At 59.2% G+C, this 25,982-nt stretch overlaps 7 protein-coding genes and 1 non-coding gene across 8 annotated transcripts; 4 read left to right on the top strand and 4 right to left on the bottom strand.

Annotated features, from left to right (window-relative positions):
* Positions 1–192: 192 nt before the first annotated feature.
* On the top strand, positions 193–3,798 carry PAN0_012d4408 (s-adenosylmethionine transporter; the record flags this gene model as incomplete). The annotated part of the gene is made up of 1 exon (XM_014799945.1): positions 193–3,798. One exon carries the CDS (start codon positions 193–195, stop codon positions 3,796–3,798), a length of 3,606 nt encoding a protein of 1,201 aa, XP_014655431.1.
* A 108-nt stretch (positions 3,799–3,906) lies between these two features.
* PAN0_012c4407 (peptidyl-prolyl cis-trans isomerase) lies at positions 3,907–6,363 on the bottom strand (the record flags this gene model as incomplete). The annotated part of the gene is made up of 1 exon (XM_014799944.1): positions 3,907–6,363. One exon carries the CDS (start codon positions 6,361–6,363, stop codon positions 3,907–3,909), a length of 2,457 nt encoding a protein of 818 aa, XP_014655430.1.
* Positions 6,364–8,715: 2,352 nt separating this feature from the next.
* PAN0_012d4406 (oxidase) lies at positions 8,716–10,185 on the top strand (the record flags this gene model as incomplete). Its single annotated transcript, XM_014799943.1, has 1 exon — positions 8,716–10,185. The coding sequence occupies one exon, from the start codon at positions 8,716–8,718 to the stop codon at positions 10,183–10,185; it is 1,470 nt and encodes a 489-aa protein (XP_014655429.1).
* An 811-nt stretch (positions 10,186–10,996) lies between these two features.
* Positions 10,997–11,761, bottom strand: PAN0_012c4405 (uncharacterized protein; the record flags this gene model as incomplete). The annotated part of the gene is made up of 1 exon (XM_014799942.1): positions 10,997–11,761. The coding sequence occupies one exon, from the start codon at positions 11,759–11,761 to the stop codon at positions 10,997–10,999; it is 765 nt and encodes a 254-aa protein (XP_014655428.1).
* Positions 11,762–12,245: 484 nt separating this feature from the next.
* Positions 12,246–14,000, top strand: PAN0_012d4404 (uncharacterized protein; the record flags this gene model as incomplete). Its single annotated transcript, XM_014799941.1, has 1 exon — positions 12,246–14,000. One exon carries the CDS (start codon positions 12,246–12,248, stop codon positions 13,998–14,000), a length of 1,755 nt encoding a protein of 584 aa, XP_014655427.1.
* A 286-nt stretch (positions 14,001–14,286) lies between these two features.
* On the bottom strand, positions 14,287–14,389 carry PAN0_t012c0001. The gene is made up of 2 exons: positions 14,354–14,389; positions 14,287–14,322 (listed from the first exon to the last, which is right to left on the bottom strand). It is a non-coding gene; the product is annotated as a tRNA-Ala (tRNA).
* A 311-nt stretch (positions 14,390–14,700) lies between these two features.
* Positions 14,701–19,421, bottom strand: PAN0_012c4403 (aminotransferase, class I/II superfamily protein; the record flags this gene model as incomplete). The annotated part of the gene is made up of 5 exons (XM_014799940.1): positions 14,701–15,503; positions 15,598–16,108; positions 16,392–17,951; positions 18,023–19,127; positions 19,210–19,421. The coding sequence occupies 5 exons, from the start codon at positions 19,419–19,421 to the stop codon at positions 14,701–14,703; spliced, it is 4,191 nt and encodes a 1,396-aa protein (XP_014655426.1).
* Positions 19,422–20,945: 1,524 nt separating this feature from the next.
* On the top strand, positions 20,946–25,598 carry PAN0_012d4402 (p-loop containing nucleoside triphosphate hydrolase protein; the record flags this gene model as incomplete). Its single annotated transcript, XM_014799939.1, has 1 exon — positions 20,946–25,598. The coding sequence occupies one exon, from the start codon at positions 20,946–20,948 to the stop codon at positions 25,596–25,598; it is 4,653 nt and encodes a 1,550-aa protein (XP_014655425.1).
* Positions 25,599–25,982: the final 384 nt, after the last annotated feature.

The raw sequence follows: 25,982 nt of genomic DNA, 5'->3' as shown, positions 1-25,982 counted from the left end.
GCTTCTCGCTCTCACAACCTTGCGCGACTTCTTCATCCCATCCCAGACACGCGCCGACCAATCACATTACGCTGCCTTCGACGCCGCCACTGCCGCCGCCGCCCTGCGTGGATATCACAGCACGCACGTCCCTGCGCCCACCGACGTCGCAGCTCTCCAAGGCGCGCGGCGCTTTGCCCTCGAACGCTCGTCATGTTCCTCCCACGTCATACCTCCATACACGCCGACCATAGACCCTCTCTCGGAAGGACGAGCTCGTCGACATCCATGGTCAGCCTGCAGGTCCACGAGTCCATCCTCGCGGCAAAAGTGCGCGACATGAGCGCTCAGTTCGGTCTCGGTCTGGCAGAGGATCCGGCTTCCACCCCGCAAGATGCCGACAACGAATCCGCACCCGAGACGTCCTCGAGCGCAACGGTCCCCCATGCATCATCGGCACAACACGACCCTATCGTAGACGGCACGAGAACCAAGCGCAGCATCGACCACATCTTTGTTGGCGGACGACCGTCGCGAGGCCAGCCCCAGCTGTCCGCCAACAACTCACGCGACCAACGCAAGGCGCCGCGTCATTCGGCTCAGCGCACCAGTCTGCGTGGATACGCCCAAGCCAGGTGGTCGCGACACGAGGGCTTGTGCGATCGCGTCCTGCGCACCACCGATCTCGCCAAGCTCGAGTGGGAGGCCAAGGCCGCGCTTCTGCATCACGCCTACCCGCTTGCCATCTTGCTTCTCTTCCGTGCCGCCTCGCTCGGCTCCACAACCGCTTCTCAACGCCTCGCCCATCTCTACGCCTACGGCGTCACCCGCGGCGTCTCCCCCGTCGTCACCCTCGTCTACCGTGACACGCTCCGAAGCATCGCATGGATCTTCCAAACGCTCCGTCTGTGCGAGCACCGACTTCCCGCTCAGCTCAAGGCAGCCTCCGCTTCAGCTACTCCGTCTCTCCGGCTCTCGCTCGTGTGGCAAGCGCCCCTCGAGGCTACATCCCTGCTCGTTGGCGCTCTCCTAAGCTCCGAGGTGGGTGCCTTCGACCCGTGCCAGAAGAACGCCGTCTTCCTCCCCGCCATCGAGCATCTGGCCGATTCACAGGGCGCATCACCCCTTCGCAGCCGCACGTCCGCACCCGCATCACAGTCGCAAGCACCAGAGCTCTGGACCGAGCTCGAAGATGCCATTCAGAGGTGGACCGCCCGTCTGGAAGCCGTCGAAAGAGCCCACGCCTCCGAACAAAACATTTCCAATGGGCCGGACGAGGCCGAGGAACACGAGAGCCTCGCAACCACCATGCATCTCCTCCATAGCCACATGCTTCTTCTCCGCGCGATCCAGCTCACCCGCGCTTTCGCCCTCGAGCCATACGCCGACAATGCCGCGCCAGCCCGACATGCCTGGACCAGGGTGGCCGAAGTGCAGCAGAGTGGCGCATCGCATCGTCCTGACCTTGATCAGATCCTGAACATCCTGTCGCGAGCCCAAGACACTTCAGGGCGCATCTACGACGACCAGCTCTTCCGCAATCTCACCACGTGCGCGCAGAAGGGTCTCGACAAGGCGCTGGCGTCAGAATATGTGCAGCGCCACTCTCTCCCGCATCCTCGAGGTGCAGACGCACCAGCCGCTGTCATCTCGCAAACGACCACGTCGCGTGGAGGCGCACTTAGCAGCAAGGATCGCCTTCGTGACCTTACACCTGAGGACGTCGAAACGACCAAAAAGATCGAGGCCGACACACGTCCCGCCCTGACCATGCGTCTGTCTAGCGGATACGCAGCTGCTCAGGCCGCGGTCGTCTCTGCTTCGGCAACAGCAGAATCCAAGGCCACACCAACATCCGCCGCTTCGGCTTCCCAGACAGTCCGTCAGAAGTTTGGCCGCACCGTCAGCACCAGCTCACCCGCTGCCGTCTCGGCCAAGCCGTCTCCGGGATGGTCCGAGCCAGGTTCTCCTACAGACAGTGTCCGCTCCGGATTCTCGCTTGGCGTCGCCCGGCCGAGGCGGCCTTCCAGCGTCGTGTCCGTCACCCCGTCCCTCCTCTTTCCGCCTGGCTCCGCCGCGGATGATCAAAGCCCGAACAGCCTGGCTGACGATGGGTACTTTCCATCGCGGGGCTCAGGCCGCGCACGATCGGCTTCGTCCACGCAGCTCAGTGGCGGCCCCGTCCAGGGGCCGCGTGTCACCAGCATGTACAGTGCGCCCGGGCTTGTGACGTCGTTGTCGAGTGCCAGCCTGGTCGCGCCTTCGATCTCGACCACAAGCCAACAGACCTTGAACGCCGTGGCGTCGTCCAATCCGACAAACCTTGGCGTGCCTACCCGTAGACGCACAGCTTCAAACGCCTCGCTTGGCTCCATCAATTCTCGATTCGGCTCGATGCTGCCCAAGACCTCCCCGTCCATCTCCGAGATGCCGGAAGGGACTGGCGCGACCTCGCGCGGGGAGCCATCGAAGAGCGCGGCAGCAGACACGCTGCGAAGGCTCAAGGGCAGACGTTCGCACACCGACCTTCGTGCGCTGCAGTCGGCCCGCAACGATCACAGCTCGGCGCCGCCAATTCCCGCGCTCCCCGCTCAGTCGCAGCCGCGTCCGAGTGCCGCGGCGTTGCCGATATCCACGCTGCAGCCGTCCAAGTCGACCGTGTTTGTCTCGCTGGAGAATCTGCCGGACGTGCAGGCCAGCGGGCGACCTGGTGTGACTGAGAGCCAGCCACCCGCGTCCAAGGCGTCGGCGAAAGACCAGCTTGCACGCACGCAGGCGCGCATTCCCCATTCGTCAATCCCATCGGTGCTCGAGGAAGGCGACATGGCGCTTGCGGCCAAAGACACCACAACCTCAGGTCCAGCCTTCACTTCGGCGCTCCTGGCTGGCGCCTTGTCCGGTCTGACGGTCGACCTCCTCTTCTTCCCGATCGACACGATCAAGACTCGTCTGCAGTCAGCACAGGGCTTCTGGGCCGCTGGCGGATTCAGCGGCGTGTACCGCGGCCTTGCCTCGACCGCCGTGGGCTCGGCCCCCGGTGCCTCGGTGTTTTTCACCACGTACGAGTCGATGAAGCCGGCGCTGGTACGATGGATGCCCGATGTGTTTGGCGCCGAAGGCGCACTTGGTCCGGCGGGCGTGCACATGGCGGCGGCATCCATGGCCGAGGTGGCGGCGTGTCTGATCCGCGTACCGACCGAAGTGATCAAGTCGCGCCAGCAGACCATGACGTACGGCAAGGGCACCACCACGCTGCAGGCGTTCAAGAAAGTGTTCCAGGAAGCAGGCGTGCGCGGCTACTACCGCGGCTTCGGCAGCACCGTCGGTCGAGAGATCCCATTCACCTGCATCCAGTTTCCGCTGTACGAGCGGCTCAAGCTCGAAATGGCACGGTCGAGGGCCAGCAAGAACGCAGCCTCCGGCTCAGGTGTCGCGGCCGAGGAGCGCGTGCATGCGCTTTCGGACCAGGAGCTCGTACGCAGCCTCCCCACGTGGCAGGCTGGTCTGGCTGGCAGCATTGCCGGTGCCATCGCCGCCGGTCTCACCACGCCGCTCGACGTGGTCAAGACGCGCATCATGCTGCACACCAAGCGCTCTGCTTCGGCTGGCCCGGGCGGAGCGGCTGCGGCTGCGGCCAGTGCCGTCGAGTCTCTCCCGCGCGGCGTCAACACGGACATCATCCCGACGCTACTCCACATCGGCCGCACCGAGGGTATCAAGACGCTCTTCAGCGGCTTCCTCCCGCGCACAATGTGGATCGGCCTTGGCGGCGCCGTCTTCCTCGGCACGTTCGACGCCGGCATCAAGACGCTTTCTTGAGCGCCCGGCGGCACGAATCTTTGTCGCTCCGGAATGTATCATACGCAGCATAGCAATGTGCGACAAGCGCTTGAAACGGATCTTTATTAAGTTTGAGGGGTGCGGGGTTTAGCGGAGGGAGATGTTGATGATGCGGATGTCTTGGCGAGGTTTGTCGTTCTTGTCGACTTTGGCGTCTTCGATGCGCTTGACGACGTCCATGCCCGCCGAGACCTTGCCGAACACAGTGTGTTTGCGATCGAGCCAGGGCGTGGGGACGGTGGTGATGAAGAACTGGCTGCCGTTGGTGTTGGGACCTGCATTGGCCATGCTGAGTGTAAACGGCTTGGAATGGTTCAGGCTCGGGTGAAACTCGTCTTCAAAGTTGCCGCCCCAGAGACTCTCGCCGCCCGTACCGTCGCCGAGGGGATCGCCGGTTTGCACCATGAACTTTTTGATGATGCGATGGAAAATCACGTCGTTGTAGTATCCCTTTTTCGCTAGACCGATGAAGTTGTTGCAGGTTTTGGGGACCAGATCTGCATAGAGGGTGAGGTGGATGTCGCCGAGCGTAGTGTGCAAGGTGGCTGTCGAGTGCTTGACGCCGACCGAGGCACTTGCGCCGGCGGCGTTGCGCGAGCGATTGTTGCCGAGAGATGTGGCGGCAGCAATCGTCTGTTCTTCGCGCGTCGGCTTTTCGTTGAACACATCGCGGTCGCCTCCGCTCGCCTCGCCCGCATCGCCCAATGCATCCGGATCGACGCGGGTAAACATGTAGAAGCGTGCCCTGCCAAATGCGGTGGCAAACAACGTCGGATCTGCCAAACCTTGCTTGGCCAGCAGCGGGTTCTCGGACGCGGCTGCTGCGAGCGAGCTGACCTTGCGCTGGGGCGCGCCCTGAAACAGTGCCAGATGCATGAACCGCACGCTCTCGTCCTTGCCCAGCAGCCGCACGACGCGGTCCGTGACGAGGTTGACAAACTTGATCCCATGCAGCGAGGCATAGATGATGAAGTGGCCCGACTCGTCAAACACGACGTTCCACATGGACACGGAGCTGGCATTCGCCAGCCCGGACAGCGGTCCCGCTGCGCCCGATGCGGTGATCTCGCGCTCCAACGCATACCGGCGGCCGAACTCCATCTGATCGAGCTTGAAGTTGATCTCCGGCTGCGAAGCTGGCATCGAAGCGTCATCTTTGTTGGCTTGGTCCGGGGCCGGTGCCGAGGGGCTCGGCGCCGGCTGCGCTTGCAACGCTTGGAGCGCCTCGAGGCTCTCGTCGTATCTGCGCGCGATCTTGGCGGTGCGAAAGTCAAACACCCTGATCTTGCGATCGAGGGCGGAAAAGATGACAAACTTTTCACCGTCGCGGGAGAAGGTGAGTGTGGTGGGAACCGTCTTTGTCTTTTTGAACTCGAAGAGATCCGTGGTGGACTTGAGCTCGAACACGCCTGGCACCTTGAGTGGCGAAGGTGGCGGGCACGTCTCTTCGGGCACCCAGTATTCGACGAATCCGGTGATGTCGCACGAGACGACCACGTTGTGCTGCGCATTGAAAGCGAGCAAGTGGACAGGGGAACGGTGCACGTTGGACGCTGTAAAGATGGGCTGGTGCACCGCCGACGAGGTGGATCGCTGTGCTGAATCGTCCTGTGCATGATCTGTATCCTCTCCGTCGCCGTTGGAGATGGACGATGGAGAGCTTCGTGCATCGTAGATGCGAATCTTGCAAGACTCTTCGTCCGAGATGGCCAGCAGCGTGCGAGCACTGCCTGGACGGTGGACCCAGGCGAGTGTGCGCGCCTTGTACCGAAGCTTGATCATGTTAATGAGGTCGAAATTGTCGACGTCAAACACCTTGACATTGGACTCTGCATCAAGCGTGGCGTAGGAGGCACCATCGGCAGAGCAGCTCCATGCAATGATGGGCGCCAGATGTGCGCGGTACTGCTTGACCGATTCGACTACGGAGGAGCCGCTGAAGATGTTGGAAGCTGAGACCGAGCTTTCTGATGGCTTCGAGACTCCCGAAGTGGGCGGAGGTGCAAGTGAAGACTTTTTCCAAAACTTGACCCAGCCGTCGACACTGGTGGTGATGACAAAGTTGGAGCGTGGTGTGACGGTCACCGAGTTGACCGTGTCTCTGTGCATGAGCGACTTGAAGTAGCGATCCGCCGAGGGCAGGTTGCCCAGATACGTGCTCTCGTGAGGCAGAACAGCGGGCTTTTGCCTCTTTTGCGGTGGTGGCCGAGCGGCTTCGTCGCGATCTTCCTGGGCTCGCTTGGCAGATCTGCCATCGGGGCGGTCGGTTGAATTGGCACCTTTGGAGTCCTTTGTAGGCGCAGGTGGGGGCGGTGGACCGACGTCACTATCATCTTCGCTATCATCAGGGCTCTTTGATCGTGCGGAGGGCGGAAGAGGGCCTGGTTCTGGGTCGGAATCCGCGTCTGAATCCGAGTCGGTAGTGTCGAAGGACTGCGATCTCCGCCTCGCCGGCGGCACGGATGGGCCGGGCGTAGCCGATCGAGAGGAGGAGGCCGAAGCTGAGTCGCCCCGAGAATCTTCGCGTGAGCCAGCGGAAGACATCGTGAGCGGTTCCCTGTGTGGTGTAGGATCGCGTTGTTCGAGGTGGAAGAAGGTGAAGCGTCCAAACGTTGCGGAAGGCCTTCAGAACAACACGAGCGCCTCCACTTCCGAGACCCGAAAAACGCACCTCATAGGCCAAAATCCCGGATCAGCTCAACAATCGGGCAGCAGATTCATCGCATCGGTCATCAACGCCAGATGGCCAAATCTTAATACCAACGTTCAATTCGGGCAAAAATGTTGGACACAAAAGTCGTGAGATAAACCCGTCAATTCGGTAATCTGGTCACAAACGGCAACTCACAGAGGCTCTGTGAGTGCTCAACCCCACACAGCCCTCGAACAGACGCTCAAATTTGCATGGCTCCGAAACTTGCTTGATTGCTGTGAGAGCCTGGCCCCGAAAGAAAGGTAGCACTAGCGGGACCGGGATGATTTCAACATCGAGAACAACATGAGATTCGTAATGATCAGAAGCGCGGGCGCCAAAGTCGCAGCGTGTCGAGGCGAGCGAAACTGCTCCGAGGACCAGGTAGGCCAGGTGCAGGCTTCATTGAGGTCACGCTATCAAAACCGAAAGGACCTCGACCGATTAGCTCGCTCTTTCGAACAATCCAGTAGCAACGCGGGGACAATTTGATCCTGCTACGCGCCTATCCGCTTCAGGCAAATCCCAGAGATCTTGCAACGAGTTGTTCGAACAGCTGCGAGGAACGCGCCTCCATTTCGAAGCCCTGCAATCGATGCATGTCGCTGGTATCGTGCCGTTGCTCGTGATGGGCCATGATTTCGAGTGAGCGATACTCGTACTCGAGGTGGCGAGGATGTGCGAGGCTTGATAATAGAAGCCTAGGTCTTGATGTGCTTGGCCAGCATGATCAAGACACCCATCAAGAGGACCAAAGCATGGAAGGCTGGGTGGTTGACTGGACACGCCATGGTTGCAGCTACGAGCGTTCGGTCGGATGGACTATGTTGAGGAAGCGACTCGAGTCAATCGAAGGGATGACCAGAGGAGGGACGTAGTGGCGTGGAATCAACGAAAAGGTTGTTGCTACCGGAGTGAACGCTCGTCGTTGTTTGAGAAGAAGCGCGCTTTTGCAATCCGTAGAGACATTGCCTCACCGCCCGTTGGGATGTCGTTCTGTGCTTCGCCTTGGTCGATGAGGCATCAATTGCCGAGCGTCCTCCTGCTCACCGTGAAAGGGGACTCTGCTTGTCTGTCAAGTCAAGGGCGAGCACGAGCAGCGGGCGACAAGGATACCGCCGGGGATTACGCGGAGGGATTGCAAATCAGCGAGCGGGCAGGAAGATGATTGGGCCGCGAGATCCGCTGTCCAAGATGCATACCCCCACTTGCATGCTGTAATTTGCAGCGCATTATCGGATACGCTAAGAAGCACAATGCCGGCGTTCAAAAGGACGGAAGCATTGCGTATGAGCTCCCGAGCACCGCGAGAGAGCGGAGTCCCTGTGAAACGTACGGCGCATCTTTGGATTGTCGCCACCTCGGTGGGGGCCCGCGGTGGCGGCCAGTCTGTCTCACGCTAGGCTGGACCCTGCAAATCATTGATCTGTACAGTTACAGTATTCTAAATAAATTAATTTTTTCTGCGCTAGTTTGACGTTTGACGTGCGTGCGTCTTTCGTCGACTTTCGCACGCGATCTCGCAAGTTGGGCCAGCTGGAGCCGCCACGCCACCGTCACTGGGATGGCGTTATTCCATGCATGCATCACAATATACAGCCACCAACATTCTGCAACGCGACCATACTGAGCCCTGATCATCAAAGTGCCACCGTCGACTGCACGTCCCCCAGGCATCCACGCTATCACCCCATCCACTTCAAATCTTTCGATTCTGGTTGGTCCGTCCAACCGAGCCTCTTAGAAACGTTCCAAAGATTCGGCTGCCACTTTCATCCGCCGCTCTGACAGATCGACGTCCCGACGGACGTCGCACTAATTGACGCAGCCGACAGGTCACTTCGAAGCGGGAGAGGAGGGGGGGCCATCCTCGCGTCCAACAGCGCTCACGCTTGTCCAAGAAGCGAAACTCTGTCCCACCCGGACTCGCTTCAGTATGGTGCCATCCTACGCCACGGTCCTCCTGCTGTATTGCGGATGCGACGCAAGAAATCTTCTTGAGCACCTCAATTCCAGCAGAAGCCGCACCGACGGTGTTTGGAATCGCATCGAATGACCCTCGAGCAAGATCCACCACGTACGGTCCAAACAAGACACACAAACGACTTGGGCGAAAGGTATAAGAACGCACCCATAGCGATGCCAACTTCGTCTCTCGAATCATCATCCCTCTCCCCCCTTTCACAACGTTCCTGTCCCCTGTCATGAAGCTCTTAGCTTTCATTCCCGCTCTTTCAGTCCTGCTCACCGGCGTCGCTGCCTTCCCTTCCTATGGCGACCTGAGCAAAGTTGACTATTCTGCCTTCCTCGAAAAGGCCGCCCAGATCAAAGGGGGCCAGGAACTCATCAAGCGAGCAACCAACAACAGCCAGACTACCGGCTTCGAGCAGCGAACCTTCCATGCTCTCATCAACCCGGCTAGCTTCAAGTTCAATCCGCAAGAGCAGCACATCGATCTCACTTCGGAGGAGCACAAGTTCATCCCTCCCGGTCCCAACGATATTCGTGGTCCCTGTCCCGGTCTAAACTTGCTCGCCAACCATGGCTATCTCAACCGTAACGGCGTGACCAACCTTTTCCAGGGTGTCGATGCCATCGGCAAGGTCTTCGGTGTCGAAGCCGACCTTGGTCTCGCCCTGAATGCCTATGCTGTGGTGTTCAACGGCAACATCCTCGACCTCACCTGGTCCATCGGCGGTCCCTACAAGTCCCAGGGTCTCGGACAGGTCACCGATCTCCTCCTCGGCACCCCCGGTGGTATCAATGCCCACAACATCTACGAGGGAGATGCTTCGATCGTCCGTCAAGACTACTACGCGCCCGATGCCAATCACGACAATGTCCAGGTCCACCTGCCCTACTTCCAGGACCTTCTCGACCTCGGTAACAACGACCAGACCGAGGACAAGGACGTATACACTGCCGAGCTCATGCTTAAGCACAAGTCGAACCGATGGCATCAGTCGGTGGAGACCAACCCGCTCTTCTTCAACTCGGCATTCGGTGGACTCGTCGTGACGACCGCAGCTGAGCGCTTCGTTGCCGAGTTCGCCGCCAACAACACCGTCGACGAGAATGGCTACAATCGACTGTACCTCGACGAGAAGAACCTTCTCGCCTTCTTCTCCGTGGAACGCACCGCCAACGGTCTCAAGTACACCCCCGGCCACGAGAGGCTGCTGCCCGGTTGGACTCGTCGTCCGCTCGGCGCCACGTTCGGTCTGGACGACATCGTTCTCACGCTGCTGCACGCTGCTGCCATTGACCCCAGTCTTCTCAGTGTCGGAGGTAACGCTGGCAAGGTCAACACCTTTACCGGCGTGGATGTCGGCAACCTCACCGGTGGCCTGTACAACTTTGAAACCCTGGCCAAGGATCCCCAGGCCCTCGCTTGCTACCTCTACCAGATCGGTATCGAGGAGCTGGTCCCCACCCAGATCAACGTGCTCTACAAGGTGACCGGACAGGCGCTCGACTTTGTCGCAAAGTACCTCACTGCTCCTTGGAAGAAGCTGGCCACTGCCGGAGGCAACCCCTGCGACAGCTTCAACTCGAACATTGCCCAGTCTTACAGCAAGTACCCCGGATCCAAGATCGAGAGGAACGGCCAGACGGGCCTTCTGACCAACCTGCTCGGCCTCAGCAGGAAGCGTCGTCGCAGTGCCGACAAGTGAACGGGCAGAAGGCACCCTCTAACCAGATGGCTACCAACAATCAATTTCGCTTTCGATTCGGGCACAGCACTGCGTTTTCAGACAGAGTGCAGCCACCATTCTGGACTTCGCTCCCCTGCTGTACTCTATTTTTCTCACAAGTCCAAGTGCCACGATGCTGGAGGATCTCATTCAATTAGCTCCGTGGTCACGTTTTTGTATCGTAACGTGGCAATGGATGTGTTTTGCCACCGTCTCCGTGCGTCGTAGCCGCAATCGTGAGTGTGCCTGCATCCTCACCGCTGTCGTTCGTGCCGTAGCACCTGAAAAGCGGGCTAAAACTCAATCGCGGCTCTGCGGCCTGCACTAGCGCTCTCGAGTGGAGAAGCCTCCATTTGCCGAAGTACCCGGCGAACACGTTCAGCACTCGCCATCAAGCGATATGCTCACGTCATCTTGGTAAGCCCTCGCGAAGAAATTGTACGCAGCGCCGAGATTGACGATTGATCGAGTTGTGCCGAGCCGCTTCCATGCGAGATGCTCACGGGAGCCAGACGATCCTCTTTGGGGTCGACGATTGAGGTAGTGCCGTCAAGCTGCAGCCGTTCAAGTCGGACACAATGCCCTTGATATGCTGGAAGGGCCTCACCAGCAATTGTTGCGACAGCAGCTGCAACAAATTTTTTCCACTTTTTGGAGGTACAAGCGCTGAGCGATGAGTGAATGTCCTGTTGAGGTTGACGTTCAAAGATTCTATTGGGTTGCGCCCTGACCGGCAGACCGACGCGGAGATGCTGTCATGGCTGGTGAAAGAGATTCGTTTGGTTGCTGTCTACGGCTTGCAAGGATTGAAGAGACCGGCCTTGAACCGAGCATTCTCGCGCAGGTTGAAGATTTCGGTGACGACGGTGGTCTGCTCTCCCCGTGAGTATTGGTCGTAGCGGACCCAGCGCTGGTGGCCATCAGTTGCGGTGACAAAGTAGAAGCTGAGTGCGAGGCCCTGGCCGAAAAAGGCGACCCACTTGTCCGCCTGACCGTACTGGGGCAGGAGCTCGGTGCCCGCGTAGATGCCATTCTGACGGAGGAAGTCGGGGGGCAGAAGCTGACCCTGAGCTGCGCCGATGGGAAGCTCGTTTGCGTTACAGGTGCCTAAACTGACGGGTTTGGTGTAGTCGCTGGCAAAGTAGTAGTTCTTGACGTTGGCCTTGGACGCCGCAGAAGCGTCGGCATAGTCGAAGAGGGACGAGGTGTAGGCGCCGGTCAGCTCACCGGCGAGGGTGGCGTTGTTGGAAGCCCAGTCGAGTGTGCTGGCAGTGACGAGGACCTTGGCTTGAGAGAGCGATGAATACCAGGTGCCCGTGCTCATGTGGTTGACACCGGCGCCGTTGTAGTTCCACTTGTGCTGCTTGAAGCTGAAGGCATAATCACCATCGGGAAGCGAGGGTGGGGTGCGTGCGGCCGTCTCGGGCTCGTAGGGAAGAGAAGCGTAGGCGAGAGGGTGCTGCGTAGACTCGGAGTCCGTGCGACGGGGTCCCGAAGGCGCGGCGTGGCAGCCGGCGAGGACGAGGGCAAGGGTGACGAGGCTAGAGAGCATCATTCTTGAATTCGATAGCAAAGCTGGCTGGACGAGATGCTTGAGTGATTGATGGCGGTCAAAGAGGAGGTCAATCTTGATTCGACCGCCCACTTATATGCCTCTTGACCAGCCAGCATCATGAAGTTGAGGTGGTCAGGGAGGCGAACACCATTCTTTGCTGCTGGTACAGCTGGCTGTCTGACCGGCAGTTTGCGCAACTGGAAAGCTTCGCGCTGGAATCTCCGGCCGGCGATATTTTTTACCGCTGCCAAGAAGGCTGTGTCGTTTTCATTTTTTCAGGGTCTGGCGGCGGTTTGCTGCTGCGGGGTTTGGTGCCAAATCTGGAGTTGGACATGGATAGCCGCGGCTCGGATTTCGGAAAGCGCCGGCCCCTTCCAACAAGGCCAAATGCCAACCACCGCCCGGCCGCTTCTTGCCTCACTCCACACAAACGCACCCACAGAACGCTACATCCATTCCGGCGAGCCGGTCAGAAAGTTTCACGATGGGCAAAAGAGGCCTGCCTAGAGCATCGTGCGAGGAGTGTCGCCGCAAAAAAGCTCGATGCGACCTGCCGGATCGCACGGCGCTTGGTGGCACCTCGTGCACCTGGTGCTCAGCCAAGCGTCTGCCGTGTCGATTGGAGCAGGATGCGCGAGGCGGACGACACGAATCAGTGCAAAGCATACCTTCGAAAGCTTCGTCTCCTAGCGCAGCCTCGTCCTCACTACCGGCTGCATCTTCAACTCCAGCGCTGCCGGACGAGCTCTATCTACCCGGCTTCCGACACCTTTCTCGGTCTGCCTCGGCCGTGGGATCGGCTGACAGCCAGACAGCAACCACAAACACAAGTAGTGCAGCGTCAGCACAGACCGGCTCACCTGCTTCCGTCACTGGCGCCATCCCGGCAGCCGGGCTTCTCGATGTGCCTGGCCTCAGCTACCCGCTGCTGCAAGAAACAATCGATGCCTACTTTGCCACCGCAGGCCATCTCAACCCTTCGCTCGAGCAGCACGATTTTCGACGCCGTTGCCGCGCATACTTTGCGCCTCTTTTCTCCTGTGCGCCCGATCACGTAGCCGAAGAGATCTCGCCACTCATCATCCTCGCCGTCGCAGCCGTCGGCATCGCCCACACCACACGCCCCGCACGATTCGACCTTCAGCGTCGTATAGTACTGCGCGCAGAGCAAATCGCAAAGCTAGGAATGCTCCCGCACGGCCTCGACGGAATCACAGCCGTGCTCATCCTCGAAGGCATCGCTTACACCGCCGAAGGCGCTCCCATCTTTTGGCCCAAGAACCCCGATCCACTCCACCTCCATCCATTCAGCCACGAAGCTCCAGTGCGTCTCACTAGACATTTGAATCTCCACCGCCACACTTCCACCACCAGAGAGACTCTGCTCTTCTGGCATATTTACGCTTTCAACTGCTGGCGGCCTGATACATTCGAATATCTGCATCCGCGCGAAGTGGATCTCGAGCGCCCACCGCGCGGCACACTGCTAGGAGACTGGCACGACAGCTTGCTCACGCTCGGCGAGATCCACCAAGAAATTCACCACCTCTGCTGGACTGGTCCCTACCGCAAGCAAGGCATCGCTCCTGCACAAATTATCTCGCTCCTCAAGCGTCTGCATGAATACGAGCGCGCTCACATTGGCTCGCTAGCTTCCCCGACGATAGCCCAGCATTCCCACGCGGATCTGGCCAAGAGCGCACAGCAAGGCCTCGTGCGGATACTCTACTACAACACCATCATGTCGCTCGAGGCCTACGCACGCGTTGCTGGTCTCGAAGCTGGCAGCGCAGACGTATCCGAGGCGCGCAACATGCTCCGCAGCAACACCACACGCGCCTTTAGTCAGATCGTCCACATCGCCGCCGAGGCGGCCCAATGCGGCTACTTTGGCTTTCATGTACGCGCCTTCCGTTCCCTCACCGTCGGATGTGTGATGTGGTGCATCGAACGCATCCGCCGCGCATACGAGCATGCACGCGTCGATGCTGGCCTCTGGCTCACCTCCTGCGGCGAGCGCATGATCGACGCTATCGACACCACCGCTGCATGCTGCGTTGATACGCCGCCGCTCGTGTCGCAGCTGCGCGCCCAGCTCTTGCAAGCACAGCTGATGCAAGATAATGCAGTACAGCTGCCGCCGCCAGCCATCTCACCCTTTGACGGAAGCGACTCGAGCGAGCTTTGGTCTTGGCTACTCGACCCCGCCTTCTATGATGCGATCCAACCGTCAGTATAATCCTAGTTCAACTCGATCTGCACGCTTGACAGCACGCAACACACAGCGCGGCAACACACAGCATGCAATAGAGCTTTTTTGGAATACAGTCGGCTATGGCCGAGAGAGCTGCTTTGCTGCACGCCGCGAGCTTACCAAGTGGGCCGTCACAATCAAGACAATGACCGGGTTCTCGCATTCTGTGCGCCCCCGCAGCCGTGTCTGGTTACTGGTCCGCAGAGGTAAACAACACCTCGGTCGGTCAAACAAAATGAACAAATAAAAAACCAAAAAAAAGTAACAGGAATGGAAACACAGGGGATCGAACCCCGGACCTTCGCTTTTCCGGACCGCGAACTTGGAGGTCACAGGTATGCGGAAGCGACGTCATACCACTAGACCATATTCCCGAGCGTGGCAATGCGATAAGATTTAGCATTCATATTTACGCTTGAGTTTGCCTACATTTGGATTCGAAGCGCTGAAGCTGCTTGACATGCAGCTTCCTCGCTAAGCCTGTCTCCTTTGAGCTCATCACAAACAGTGAAAAGTTGGAGTAGTGGGCGATAGTTCGTATTCAAGAGGCATCTATCGGTGTGACTACACACACAGGCATGAAGAGGAGGTGCCTGACGCGGCAGCGGAACACCGTCTACAGCGTGCCTGCACTCGTGCTGATTCGTGCGAGGGGACAAGGTTTGCGATGTAAGGTGAACATGAGCTATGGCGCCAGCTTTGCCGCGACACGGCGCGCCTGGTCCTGGCTGAAGGCGAGATGCACGCGAATGTATCCGTGCTCAAGCCCAAAGAGGCATCCTGGGGCCACAGCGACGCTTTTGTCCAGAGCTACTTGGAACGCGTCCCAGTCGTTTGCCTCGTCGTGTCGTACGAGCAGATACATGCCGCCGCTTGCCTTGATCACGTTCCAGCCAAAGGCCAGGGTCAAAGCTTTGCCTATGATGTGAGCGTCGTGCGAAAGCCTCTCGTGCCAGGCGGCGATGAACCGGTTGAATGCGTCGATGTTTGACGTCAGGTAGGTGCCGAGCGCGTGTTGGGTCCAGGGCGCAGAGATGTAGAGCCGGTCGTGCTCTTTGGCGATCATATCTAGGCTCTCGGAGTGGAGCATAACGTAGGCTATGCGCCAGCTGCCGATCGCCAACGACTTGCTAAACCCATAGGCGACAAACAGGTTGTCGGCCTCGGGTACGCACAATGATCGATGCACACCGTCTCGGCGCGTATACACCATGTCCGCGTAAATTTCGTCCGAGATGAACCACGTGCGTTTGTATGTGCGCACGAGACCCTCGAACCACACAGCGTCGTCCTCGCTGAGTACGCTGCCGCTAGGATTGTGGGGATTGGTGATGATGCAGATATCTGCACCTCCCCGTTCGTCAGAGAGGATCGCTTCTGTCGCCTGTCGATCGTGGGTGCAACCCAGTTGTGGGTCGATCTTCATCTGAACGGTCACGAGCTCGTAGCCCTCCTTCCCAAAAATTCCGTTCGCGATCTCCATGTGGTCTGAGGTGGAGGGATAGGTCGAGAAGCGGTTAGCAAGCTGTCAGTAGCTGTGACTCGCCATAATGGGAGTGGGAAAAGGCTTTAGGGCACTCACATGTATAGTATGGTACGAAGAGGACGATTCTAGGGCGGTATTGACTACCGTGGTTGGATCGCCAAGCCCCGAAAATACTCGCGATTGCTGCCGAGACACCGCTGCAGATCAGGACGTTGCCTGCATCGACATTCTGCTTTCTTGGACCATATCTCCCTGAAGAATGCAGATTGGCGAGCTCTTGTCTGAGCACCGCGTCTCCTTTGCGTTCCCTGTACATGTGCAGCCAGGGCACCTCCTTGCTCGAGCAAAGGGGAGATAGCACCGCAAAGGCAGCTTGCTGCAAGAGCTCTGGGCACGGCTCTACCTCAACCATTCCAGCCGAGAGGTTGAAGACCTCGATACCTTCCTCAAGCCTTTTCTTGTTGACAGAGTCAAAGATGTCGCGCATTGTGCGCGTGTCACCTTCGGGGCTCGCGCTTGTCAGCGCCGTCGACGGCGAACTAGCCCGCGAGCTAAGCATGCTTGCGTCGGAAGCCGAGTTAGACAAGCGTTCTTCCGTTGCTGGGGTCTGAGGGCTCGTGCAAGAGACCAGGTTCTTGCAATGGACCACACCGTGGCTGATGAGTAAGTCGATATTGTCAGTCACGCCTCGACAGGCGCTTTTCTCTGATTCGATAGTCAATCCTGCAACGTGCGGCGTGCAAGTTATGTTTGAGCTTGTCAGCAAGGGAGAGGTCTTGGAAAGAGGCTCTTCCGCGAAAACCTGAGTGGAAAGGAAGAACAACCGATGACAGAGTCAGAGCCAAAGGCGAATCCAGATCTGTCGTGAATGTCAATGCTGAGGTGCTTACATCTAATACAGCCCCAGCGATCTTTCCGGATTTGGTCGCACGTAAAAGGGCTTCCTCGTTGACGATGTTTCCACGGGACGTGTTGATCAGCCACGAGCCTGGCTTCATGCAAGCGATCGTGTTCTCGCCGAACAAGTCTTTCGTTTCCCGAGTCAGGGGCACGTGAATGGAGACAAAGTCGGCGAGAGCAAGCAATGTCTCCAGCGATGCATGGCAGAGCTCGGGGCGGCAGTTGTCGTAGACGTGCACCTGCACGCCGACGCTCTGGGCCAGGTCTGCCAGATGGCTTCCGATGCCCCCGTAGCCAACGATAAGAAGGTGCGCCTGGCTCAACGAGTGTCGTTGCAGAGTGTGCGGGTCTCTCTCCCAATCGATGTTTCGAACATCGATGGCGCTCTGTTGTGTCCACTTATTCACAATGGCAGTGAGACAGTACTCTGCTACCTCTTTCGAGCACCAATCGGCGTTGTTGGCAACCGCGATGCTCCTTTGCTGGCAGGCTGCCAGATCGATGTGGTTGAAGCCAGCACCTTGAGCCTGTACCAGCTTTGGCAGAGAGGTGGAGGGTAGAGAAGCGAGAATGCGCTCCGTGATGGGCACGAAGCTGGAAACGAAGACATCGAAAGGTCTCGTGATATGCTCGAGGAATCGGCCCAAGGCATCCTCGGAGATGCATTTGAGATGGACAACGTCGACGTTGACGCCGTTCCGTGCCTTTTCGTCCACCCAGGACCTAAGTCGCAAGGGTGCGAGAATTTCGTCGACATACAGCGACGACACGGTCTCACCCTTTGCTTGAAAGAGCCCCCCGATGTCGGCCGAGGCAAAGCCGCGATAGTTCTGTCTCTGGATGAGCTCAAAGAACAGTTCGGCCTGCGGGTGAACGGGGCCTGTGAAGATCTGCGAGAGCAGAGCTACCTCGGGCTTTTCTCGACCGTCTTGAATGCGCGCATTGACGAGGATGCCTTCCTGATGAAGTCGCACAACCTGCTCGAAGGCGTCAGGGAACGATGCTGTCAGTGCCAGGCTGTGCTCGGCGGCTGCTGGACCGGCACGGATCAGGTTCAAGCCGCCTTGAGCTCGAATTTGAGCGACGTCGGCGAGAATGTCCTCCGTCTTGAAGGCTACATGTTGAATGTTCGCGCCGTGTCTATGTACGAAGTCATACACTTGCCCTTTCTTGCCCTCCTTCGGCTCGACAATGGCAAAGTAGAAGTCGGACGGGTGATTGCGTTGACCAAATTGAGAGCCACGCATATTATCCTTCGCCATGTCGCTGCTTGAGAGAAGAGTAAACATGCGCATGCCGGTCTCTGCTTGTTCCACCGTCAAACCGGCTTCGAGATCGTTGTCATCCTCCCCATGGCAGAAGAAGCGGTGAAAAGCCATCAGCCTCTGCAGGACCCTACAGATTCTGACGTCAGTGCCTTGCTCGACCGCAATTGCGATGTGATCGATCCTGGAGCTGTTGACGGGCTCAATGCTTTCACTTTCAGTGTTCAAGAATGCAACCTTTGGCCCTTCAGCGTTGATGTGGCCGAGGAGCGGAGATCCATGTCGCTGGACTACGAAGAGCAGCTTTGGTACAAGGTAGCTGTGAGGTGATCCTGGCCCAAATATCGATTCATGACTTGGGGACCGCCGACCCAGAGCTCTCCAACTTGGCCGATGGGGACCGGTCGATTGGTCTGTGGGTGCAGCACGGCGTAGTGGCAACTGGGGAGAGGAGGGCCAAGGACCTTGCTGGCGGTGGCTTTGGGCTGAGAGAGGTGCGGGACGCTGTCGATCCAGGAGGCTGTGAGCGGGCGGAGCGAGGTGAAGAAGGTCTCGCTAGGACCGTATCCGCCCCAAAGCTCGGTGGCGCTGTATCCGAGGTGAGAGGCCTTGATCCAGCGCTGTACCAAAGCATCGGGGACCGCCTCGCCACTGCAGGCGAGGAAGACTAGAGAGGGGCATCTGTGTGGATCGACGAGCGTTGCGACGGTGGGAGTGAGGCAAGCATGCGTGATCGAAGCCGAGACGAAGAGAGAGGTGAGGTCTTGAAGCATGGAGAGGTAAGGGGCTGAGACGAGCGTGCATGGAGCCTGCTCTGCGTGGATCGAGGAGGGAGCGAAGCAGTAGAATATTTCGAGGAGTGAAACGTCAAAGTGGATGGGAGAGAATTGGATCATCTTGTTGGGTGCTTGAGAAGAGCGCGGGACGAGTCTGGTGAGCGAATGGATGCCAGCCGAGAGGGCCGTGCGCGACATGACTATTCCCTTGGGCGTTCCGGTGCTTCCCGAAGTGAAGATGATGTAGGCTGGCGAGCTTGGGTCGAGGTGTTTGGCGAAGAAGGGGATGAAGGTGTCCTGCTCTGGCTGGATGGCAGAATCGAGAAGGTCCTCTAGGATGAGGACATTGAGGGGCAGAGCGGAATGACGCTGCTCCGACATGTGGTTGGAGAAGGCTTGGAAATTCTCGCGATCCATGAGGGTGACGAGCGGGGCCGAGATGTGGGGCGAGGCGACGTTGTCGAGGATTTGTTTGAGGACAGCGAGTTGTCTGGCGATGGGGGTGGAATAGGGATCGATGGGAGCAAAGGCGAGGCCCAGCTTGAGCGCGGCCAGCATGGCAACATAGGCAGCCGGATGCTTGGACGAGATGATGAGAAGGACAGGATGCTGCGCGCCATGGTCCAAGATAGCTCGGGCAATGCGGTCGCTGGCGTCGTTCACTTGCTGGAAGGTGAAAGTCATGCTGGTGGGATGGACAGGCAACGGGGATAAGGTTGTGATTAGGGAAGAGATGCGACGATCAAAGGCACGCTTCGGATACTTACGGAGGCAGCTCAAGTCCAGCGCGGGAGCGGGCTTGGTGATGTTCGATAGCAACATGGCTGGCGAACAGGGTCATGTGCCTGGCCATTGTGACGACAATGTCAGGGACTGCACCGCTGGTTGCGGACATGAATACGGACGTATTCTCATCCTGCTCGATAGAGAGAGGATGAGACTCGGTCGTGACGTAAGGCCCGAGCTTGTCAGGAAGCATGATGCAGAAGTGTCAGGGTAGAGAGATGCGGAGGAAAGAGCTTGACAGGCAAGAGGAGCAGATTAGGATCTCGAGACCATCTATCGCTGCGATATTCGAAGCCGGATTGACTTATGTACGATTCTGTCTGAGCTTTTCCTGCGAGTCTGCCAGCGTTTTCATCGATTGACAGTACTCTGAGCGGTGTGTGCTGCAACAGAGTGGGAAGGGCGCCTGAAAGACCGGCAGAGGCGCAGCAACTGCAGTCTTTGAAAGTCTTGTTCGACATGAGTCAGGGCGGCCGGCGGAGGTCGAGTGCGCCTCGGTTGGGCTGGTGGTTGCGTGAGAAAGGCACCTCGTTCCACATTTCGACGCTTGCACTGCTTACATTGCGTGCACTACTTGCATCGCCGCCTGGGAGTGCGACGTGAGCATGGCCACACCGAGCGGATGGGCACGCTCAAGCTCGCTTTCTCATCTGCGCCGGCGGCGGACGGTGGATTGCAAGAGCCTGTCAACCCAGGAAATCTCGAAGCTGGCCAGCGCTGGCCATGCTGGGTTTCTGGGAGGCAGCTCGGCTGGTCGGGACGCGACGGCCATGGACGCACGCGCACGTCTGCAGATGTCGCGCAAACCAAGTCTCCGCCGCGCCGAATCCAACGGAATGCGCGTACGCCCGGATGCATTTTGAGCGCTCTAACAGTTTGGCGCATCCAAAAATCCACTATCAACAGGCCAGCCAACAACAGGCATGAATAGCGGACGAGCCTCTTCCGCAACAGCCAAACTCGAGGCAGCCAGCGGCGTCTGCATCTGCGTCCCGTCTGCACCCTGCTGCACCAAAGCTGCATGGCATTTTCGCGCTAAAAAATCCCGATTCCAGGCACACACAGAGCCGCAACCTTGGCAGCCGCAGCTCAGCTACACAGGCTCGTGTTCGCATTAGTTGGCCGCTGTCAAAAGCTTCACCACGGCTTCCAGAACCACGCCACAAAAGAATGAAATCTCGGAGCAACGCCAGCCGGCCCTCGCCCTCAGCAACGCTGCTCCTGCTCCTGCTTCTGCCCCTGCTCCTGACTGGTTTAAGATAAGCGTCGCCCCCACTTGCTGTGGCAACAAGGCTTCCCTCGGCTAACACATCCGTAGAAGCCAGGGTCGCCTGCTTCACAAAGGTCTTGGCGCTTTCCCTTCCCCCAAGGGTCCACCTTCCCGAACCACACACACGAGGCGTGCCAAGCCTCCGCCCCGACTTTTGCCGCCGCCGCCGCCTTCCATCCTCTTCAGCGGGCGCATGCTCCTGACGTCCCTCTCTACATCCATGTCCTTGCTGACTGCTGGTTGACAGTCGTGCGCCAGCCAGACGCTGCCCGACCGTACATACATAACCAAGCCTTCGAGCCCTGTGTACTCTCGGCGCCTCCGTCTTTCTCCCCTTTACAGCCTTGCTCTCCGCATCCTTGTACCAGTACCACACGCACAAGCCCGTACAGCTACAAGTCCAGCTCGCGCCGCCATACTCGCAGCTACAGCTGCGTCGCAAGCTCAATGCCGCTATGCCCCACCCAGGATGCTAGCATCCTCCCACCAGCGCCAGCATCGCTCTGCCGCGACGCAGACTTTACCTGGGCATTTCACCTGGCCATCTTGCAGATCTTGCCTGCAGCCGTTTACGTAGCCCTCTGCGCAGTCGAGGCTTGGTCGCTGCAATTTAAGCCAAAGTACCTCTTGGAAGCTCGTTTCCGCGACAGGACCTACCTGCTCAAGCTCGCCGCTCCGTCCCTCCTTGCTCTCGCTTCGCTCGTTCGTCTCTTGGTCTTTCTGCTGCCCCCCCACATCGATGCCCAGCTCCACTCGATTCGTCACCTTATCATCCCTGCGCTCGTGCTCCGAATCGCAGCAGCGCTCGCCCTCGTCGCCACCGTACACTTCCAATACCGCCGACAACCACGCCCCAGCACCACCAACGTCGTCTTTCTCACAATCGCCCTCATCTTTGACGCCGCCTTTGTTCGCACGCTCGCCCTCTCGGCTTTCGTCAGCACATCCGCCTTCGCCCTCTCGGTTCTCAGCGTCGCCGCGTTGCTCGCCTGTCTCTTTGTCGAATGCTTGTCCAAGCGCGCCCTCCTCATCCAATCCATGCACGCTCGCGCCGCCGCCCCCACTGCCGCTTATCCCCTCACCCATGCCGCCCGTGCTGCGCCATCGCAGGCCATCACCGCAAGCGTCCTTTCCCGCGCCGCTCATCTCTGGCTACTCCCCACCGTCTGGCGCGGTCGAAGCCAAGAACTCGTCATCGACCATCTCGAACAGCCAGACGATCCACTTCAAGTCCAAGCCGACACCGACGCCTTCCAACGCCGTTGGTCTCGCCTCGATCCCGCCCGCGCCGGGCCAAACGCACTCGCATGGACCGTCCTGGCCACCTTCCGCACTACGCTCTTGCGTCCCGTGCTACCCAAGCTCCTCTTCATCGCCGTCTCCTTCGCCCAGCCATTCCTCATCGAGCGCACCACCTCGTATCTTCAGGGCCTCGGTCACTCCTCTTCCGAGCCTAGCTACCACGGCTGGGGCCTCGTAGCCGCCTATGCACTCGTCTACGCGCTCACCGCCCTTCTCACCGCCCACTACCAGTCCATCGTCGACGACTCGGCCTGCAAAATCCGCCGCACGCTCGTCTCCATCATCTATCAAAAGTCCCTCCGCCTTCGCCAAGATGCGGCACTCGCAACCGGCGCTGGCGGCGCCACAACGCTCATCAGCGCCGACATGGAGCGTGTCTGCAACGGCGTCGTTCTCATCCACGAAGTGTGGGCATCCCTGCTCCAGATCGCCATCGCGCTCTGGCTTGCCTACGAGCAGATCTCGTACGCCTTCCTGGTGCCTGTGGTCATGACCGTCATCAGCATTGTCCTCACCACCTACATCAGCAATCGCATGCGCGCCATCGTCGTCCGCTGGACAAAGGCCATGCAGCTCCGCGTCAAGCTCGTCACAGCCACCATGAAAAACATCACCTCCATCAAACTGGCTTCCCGCTTCGCCATCATCTCGGAGCGACTCTCCGCCTTGCGTGCCCTCGAACTCGCCGCCTTTCGCGCCGCCATGTGGATCGCCACTCTGCTCGTCGTGGCTGCCAACGACCTCGAAAACTACACTACGCTCCTCACCCTCGTCGCATTCTCGGGAATCGCCCAGAACAGCCATTCCACCGCAACAGACTCGCTCGACACCACCAAGCTCTTTACCGTCATCTCCGTCCTCACCCTGCTCCGCAACCCGCTCTTCCTGCTCGCACAGTACGGTCCGATGCTCCTGGCAGCTCTCGGCGCCTCTGTCGGAATTCGCGATTTTCTTCTGCAAGCCGAGATGGTCCCGAGTCAGGATGACGCCAGCCGCGGCCGAACCACGTCGTCATCGTCCTTTAGCTGCAGCCTAGATCCCAAGTCTGGCAATGCCCAGGCTTCCAATGCTGCCGCTTCGTCGGTCTCTGAAACATCGAGCATCGTCTCAAAGGGCGTCCGCCTACAAGTCGGCACAAAGGCTCTCATCTCGGACCTCAACTTCACGATCAACAAGGGCCAACTCGCATGCCTTACTGGCGCGACCGGCACTGGCAAGAGTTCGCTCCTGCTCGCCTTCCTCGGGGAGCTGAGAAGTTCTGCGGGCGAGCTCTTCGTCGAGCGTAGCCCCGCGTACGGAACTGCCTACTGTGCTCAGTCGACCTGGCTCCAGGACGCCTCGATCCGCGACAACATTCTCTTCCACTCGGACCTCGACCAGGAGCGCTACGATGCGGTGGCGTGGTGTCTCGATCTCGAACAGGACTTTGCCGCCATGCCAGAAGGCGATGTCACCCGGGTCGGGCCGCAGGGGTCCAAGCTCTCCGGTGGCCAGAAGAGCAGAGTCGCTCTGGCGAGAGCGCTGTACAGCTCCAGCCCACTCCTTTTGCTCGACGACTCGTTGGCGGCGCTCGATGCCTCTACCACAGCCAAGATCGTTACTCGCCTCCTTGCCCGTGAACCTCAAGGTCGAGATGGCAGTTCAGTGGCTCCCGCCCGACTGGTGCTCGGGGGCAGGACCGTCGTCCTCGCTTGTCACAAATTCCCGCTTGGGATCCAGCCAGATGTGCACATTGCCCTCAGTTCCAAAAAGGAGACCGCGGAAACGGTCGCCGACGTCACCGTCCAGTACGCTAGCCATCAGACCGTCACTTTCCCACCTTACTCGAGGTCTCTGCCACTCAAAAGTGCTTCCGCCAGCTCCGATCAAGGATGCAAGGACAGCAGCGAAGCCAGCGATGCGGACCCTTCACCCAATCCACGGACTCAGCTGCGTCCTTGGGAAGCCTTCAAGTTCTACTGCCGCACCTGCGGTACAGCACGCGCGCTCGTCTACGTCGCCATCAGCATCTTTGCCGCCGCTTCCCTCGCCTCGATCAACATCTATCTCTACTTCTGGTCGAATGCCAACGATCGTAAGCCCAACGCAAGCCTGTGGGCCTGGATCGGAGGTTACGCGGCAGTGGTTACGGTCAACTCGCTGGCTTTCACAGGTCAGGTCTACTACCTCTTCATACCCGTTGCGCAGGCCTGTGCGCGGAGGATGCACTCGATCATCCTGAGCTCGACGCTGGCCGCACCTCTGTCGTATTTCCTCAACACCTCGGGCGGGGCCATTGTGAATCGCTTCAGCCAGGACCTCTTTGTATCGGACAACGACATGACCAAGGCCTTGTTCAATGTCTCCTCCAATCTGGGCGTTGTGCTCGGCAGTATGATCCTTCTGTCCTTGGCATCGCCCTGGTTCTTGCTCATCTTGCCCGTTCTGCTGCCCACGCTGTGGGCGATCAAGTCGTTTTACCTTCGCACATCCGGACAAGTTCGCAAGCTCGACCTCGAGTCCAAGTCGCCTCTGTATACCCTGTTCGGCGAGACGATCGACGGCATCGTCACCATCCGCGCCTTTGGGGGCGGCCGAGCATTTACGCAGCTCAACGAGATTCTCGTTTCGCGCAGCCAGCGCGCCTTCTTCCTCAACCTCTCGCTGATGCGTTGGCTCACTCTCGTCTCTGGCCTCATCGTCGCTGGCCTCTCCACGGCATTCTGCTCGCTCAGTGTCGGCCTCGCCCAGCGCAGTGCAAAGCACGGAGCAGGCTCGGACACGGTCGGATGGGTCGCGGTCGGGCTGACGCAGCTCATGATGCTCACGAGCGCGATCACGATGCTCACGAAAGCCTGGACTCAGCTCGAGCTGTGCCTCGTTGCGATCGAACGCTTGCAGCAGGTCGCCACGCTCGAAGCCGAGAACGACGATGGGACCCGCTCGTACGAAGGCGAGAGCACGGAGCGCACGTCAGCCATTGGGGCCGAGGTGGTTGTCGAGTCCGTCAACGTCGGCTACACGCTGCCCGACTTGGATGTCTCCACCACGGTCCTGCGCGACCTTTCGTTCACGCTTGCGGCAGGAGAAAAGGCGGCCGTGGTCGGCAGGACGGGAAGCGGCAAGTCTTCGCTCATCCAGGCGCTTTTGCGCTTCGTTCCACTGTCTTCCGGAAGCATCTCGATCGAAGGCGTCGACACAACCGACTTGCGCCTGCGGGCTCTGCGCGAACGGATCCTGGTCTTGCCGCAAGAGGCTGTGGTCGTTTCGTGCTGCACGCTGCGGGAGAATCTCTTGATGATGCTGGACACTGCCGACAGCGTCGATGTGCTCAGCGACTCCGAGCTGTGGGACGCTCTGAAGCGGGTCGGGCTCGACGCCATGGCTGCCAAGTGGGGCGGTTTGGATGCGGCTCTGGATCAGGCGGACGAGCTGAGCAATGGCCAGAGGCAACTTCTCTCGCTCGCACAGCTCATCCTTGCCTGCAAAGCCATCCGTGCTCGTCATGGGCGCAGCCGCATCGGATCCGAGGGCCACTTGATTGTCCTGGACGAACCGACATCATTCCTCGACGACAGCGGAGACGCCCTTTTGAGGGAGCTGATGCAGGATCCACTGGCCCTCGGCGACTTTACGGTCCTGATGATCTCGCACCGCTTCGGGCCCATTCTTGCTTGCGACAAGGTCCTCCTGCTGCACAAGCATGGCGAAGCTTCGACAGGGCCGTCCTACGAATTCGGTCCTCCGAGAGACCTGTTCTACTCACCCGCATCTAGTTTCGGACTCCTTGCTCGCGATGCCGGCATCACAAGATGGTAGACTCGTATACTGGCGGTCGGACTAGTTCGATCCCCCTCGCACAGAGACCCTCCCCACCGTGCCTTAAGAAGCTTGCTGTTCACGGATCTGCGTTGTCTGTGCGGAGCGTGACGAAAGAATGCATGCAATGAGCTTCGAGAGTGGGCTCATAGTCTCGAGATACCGCAAGTTCACGCGAGCCCGGACGGTGTTGATGGTAAGGAGGCATACCCGTAGCGCCGATGCGCATCGCTCCTTGGGTGTCTTTCGCTTCCAAATGCACCGATCCAAACCATCGCCACGATATTTTTGGCTGCTTCTCCGACCGCGTATCTTCAACAGGTGGGCGTCGGCAACGATACAATGCCCATACCTCCTGGCCTGATCCCGCTCCGCCTGACGCCC

The sequence above is a fragment of the Moesziomyces antarcticus genome (genome assembly GCF_000747765.1).
Source record: "Moesziomyces antarcticus DNA, scaffold: scaffold_v10012, strain JCM 10317, whole genome shotgun sequence".
Classification (NCBI taxonomy): domain Eukaryota; kingdom Fungi; phylum Basidiomycota; class Ustilaginomycetes; order Ustilaginales; family Ustilaginaceae; genus Moesziomyces; species Moesziomyces antarcticus.
Note: the sequence above shows the minus strand (reverse complement) of the source record. Positions and strands in the feature narration are given on the sequence as shown.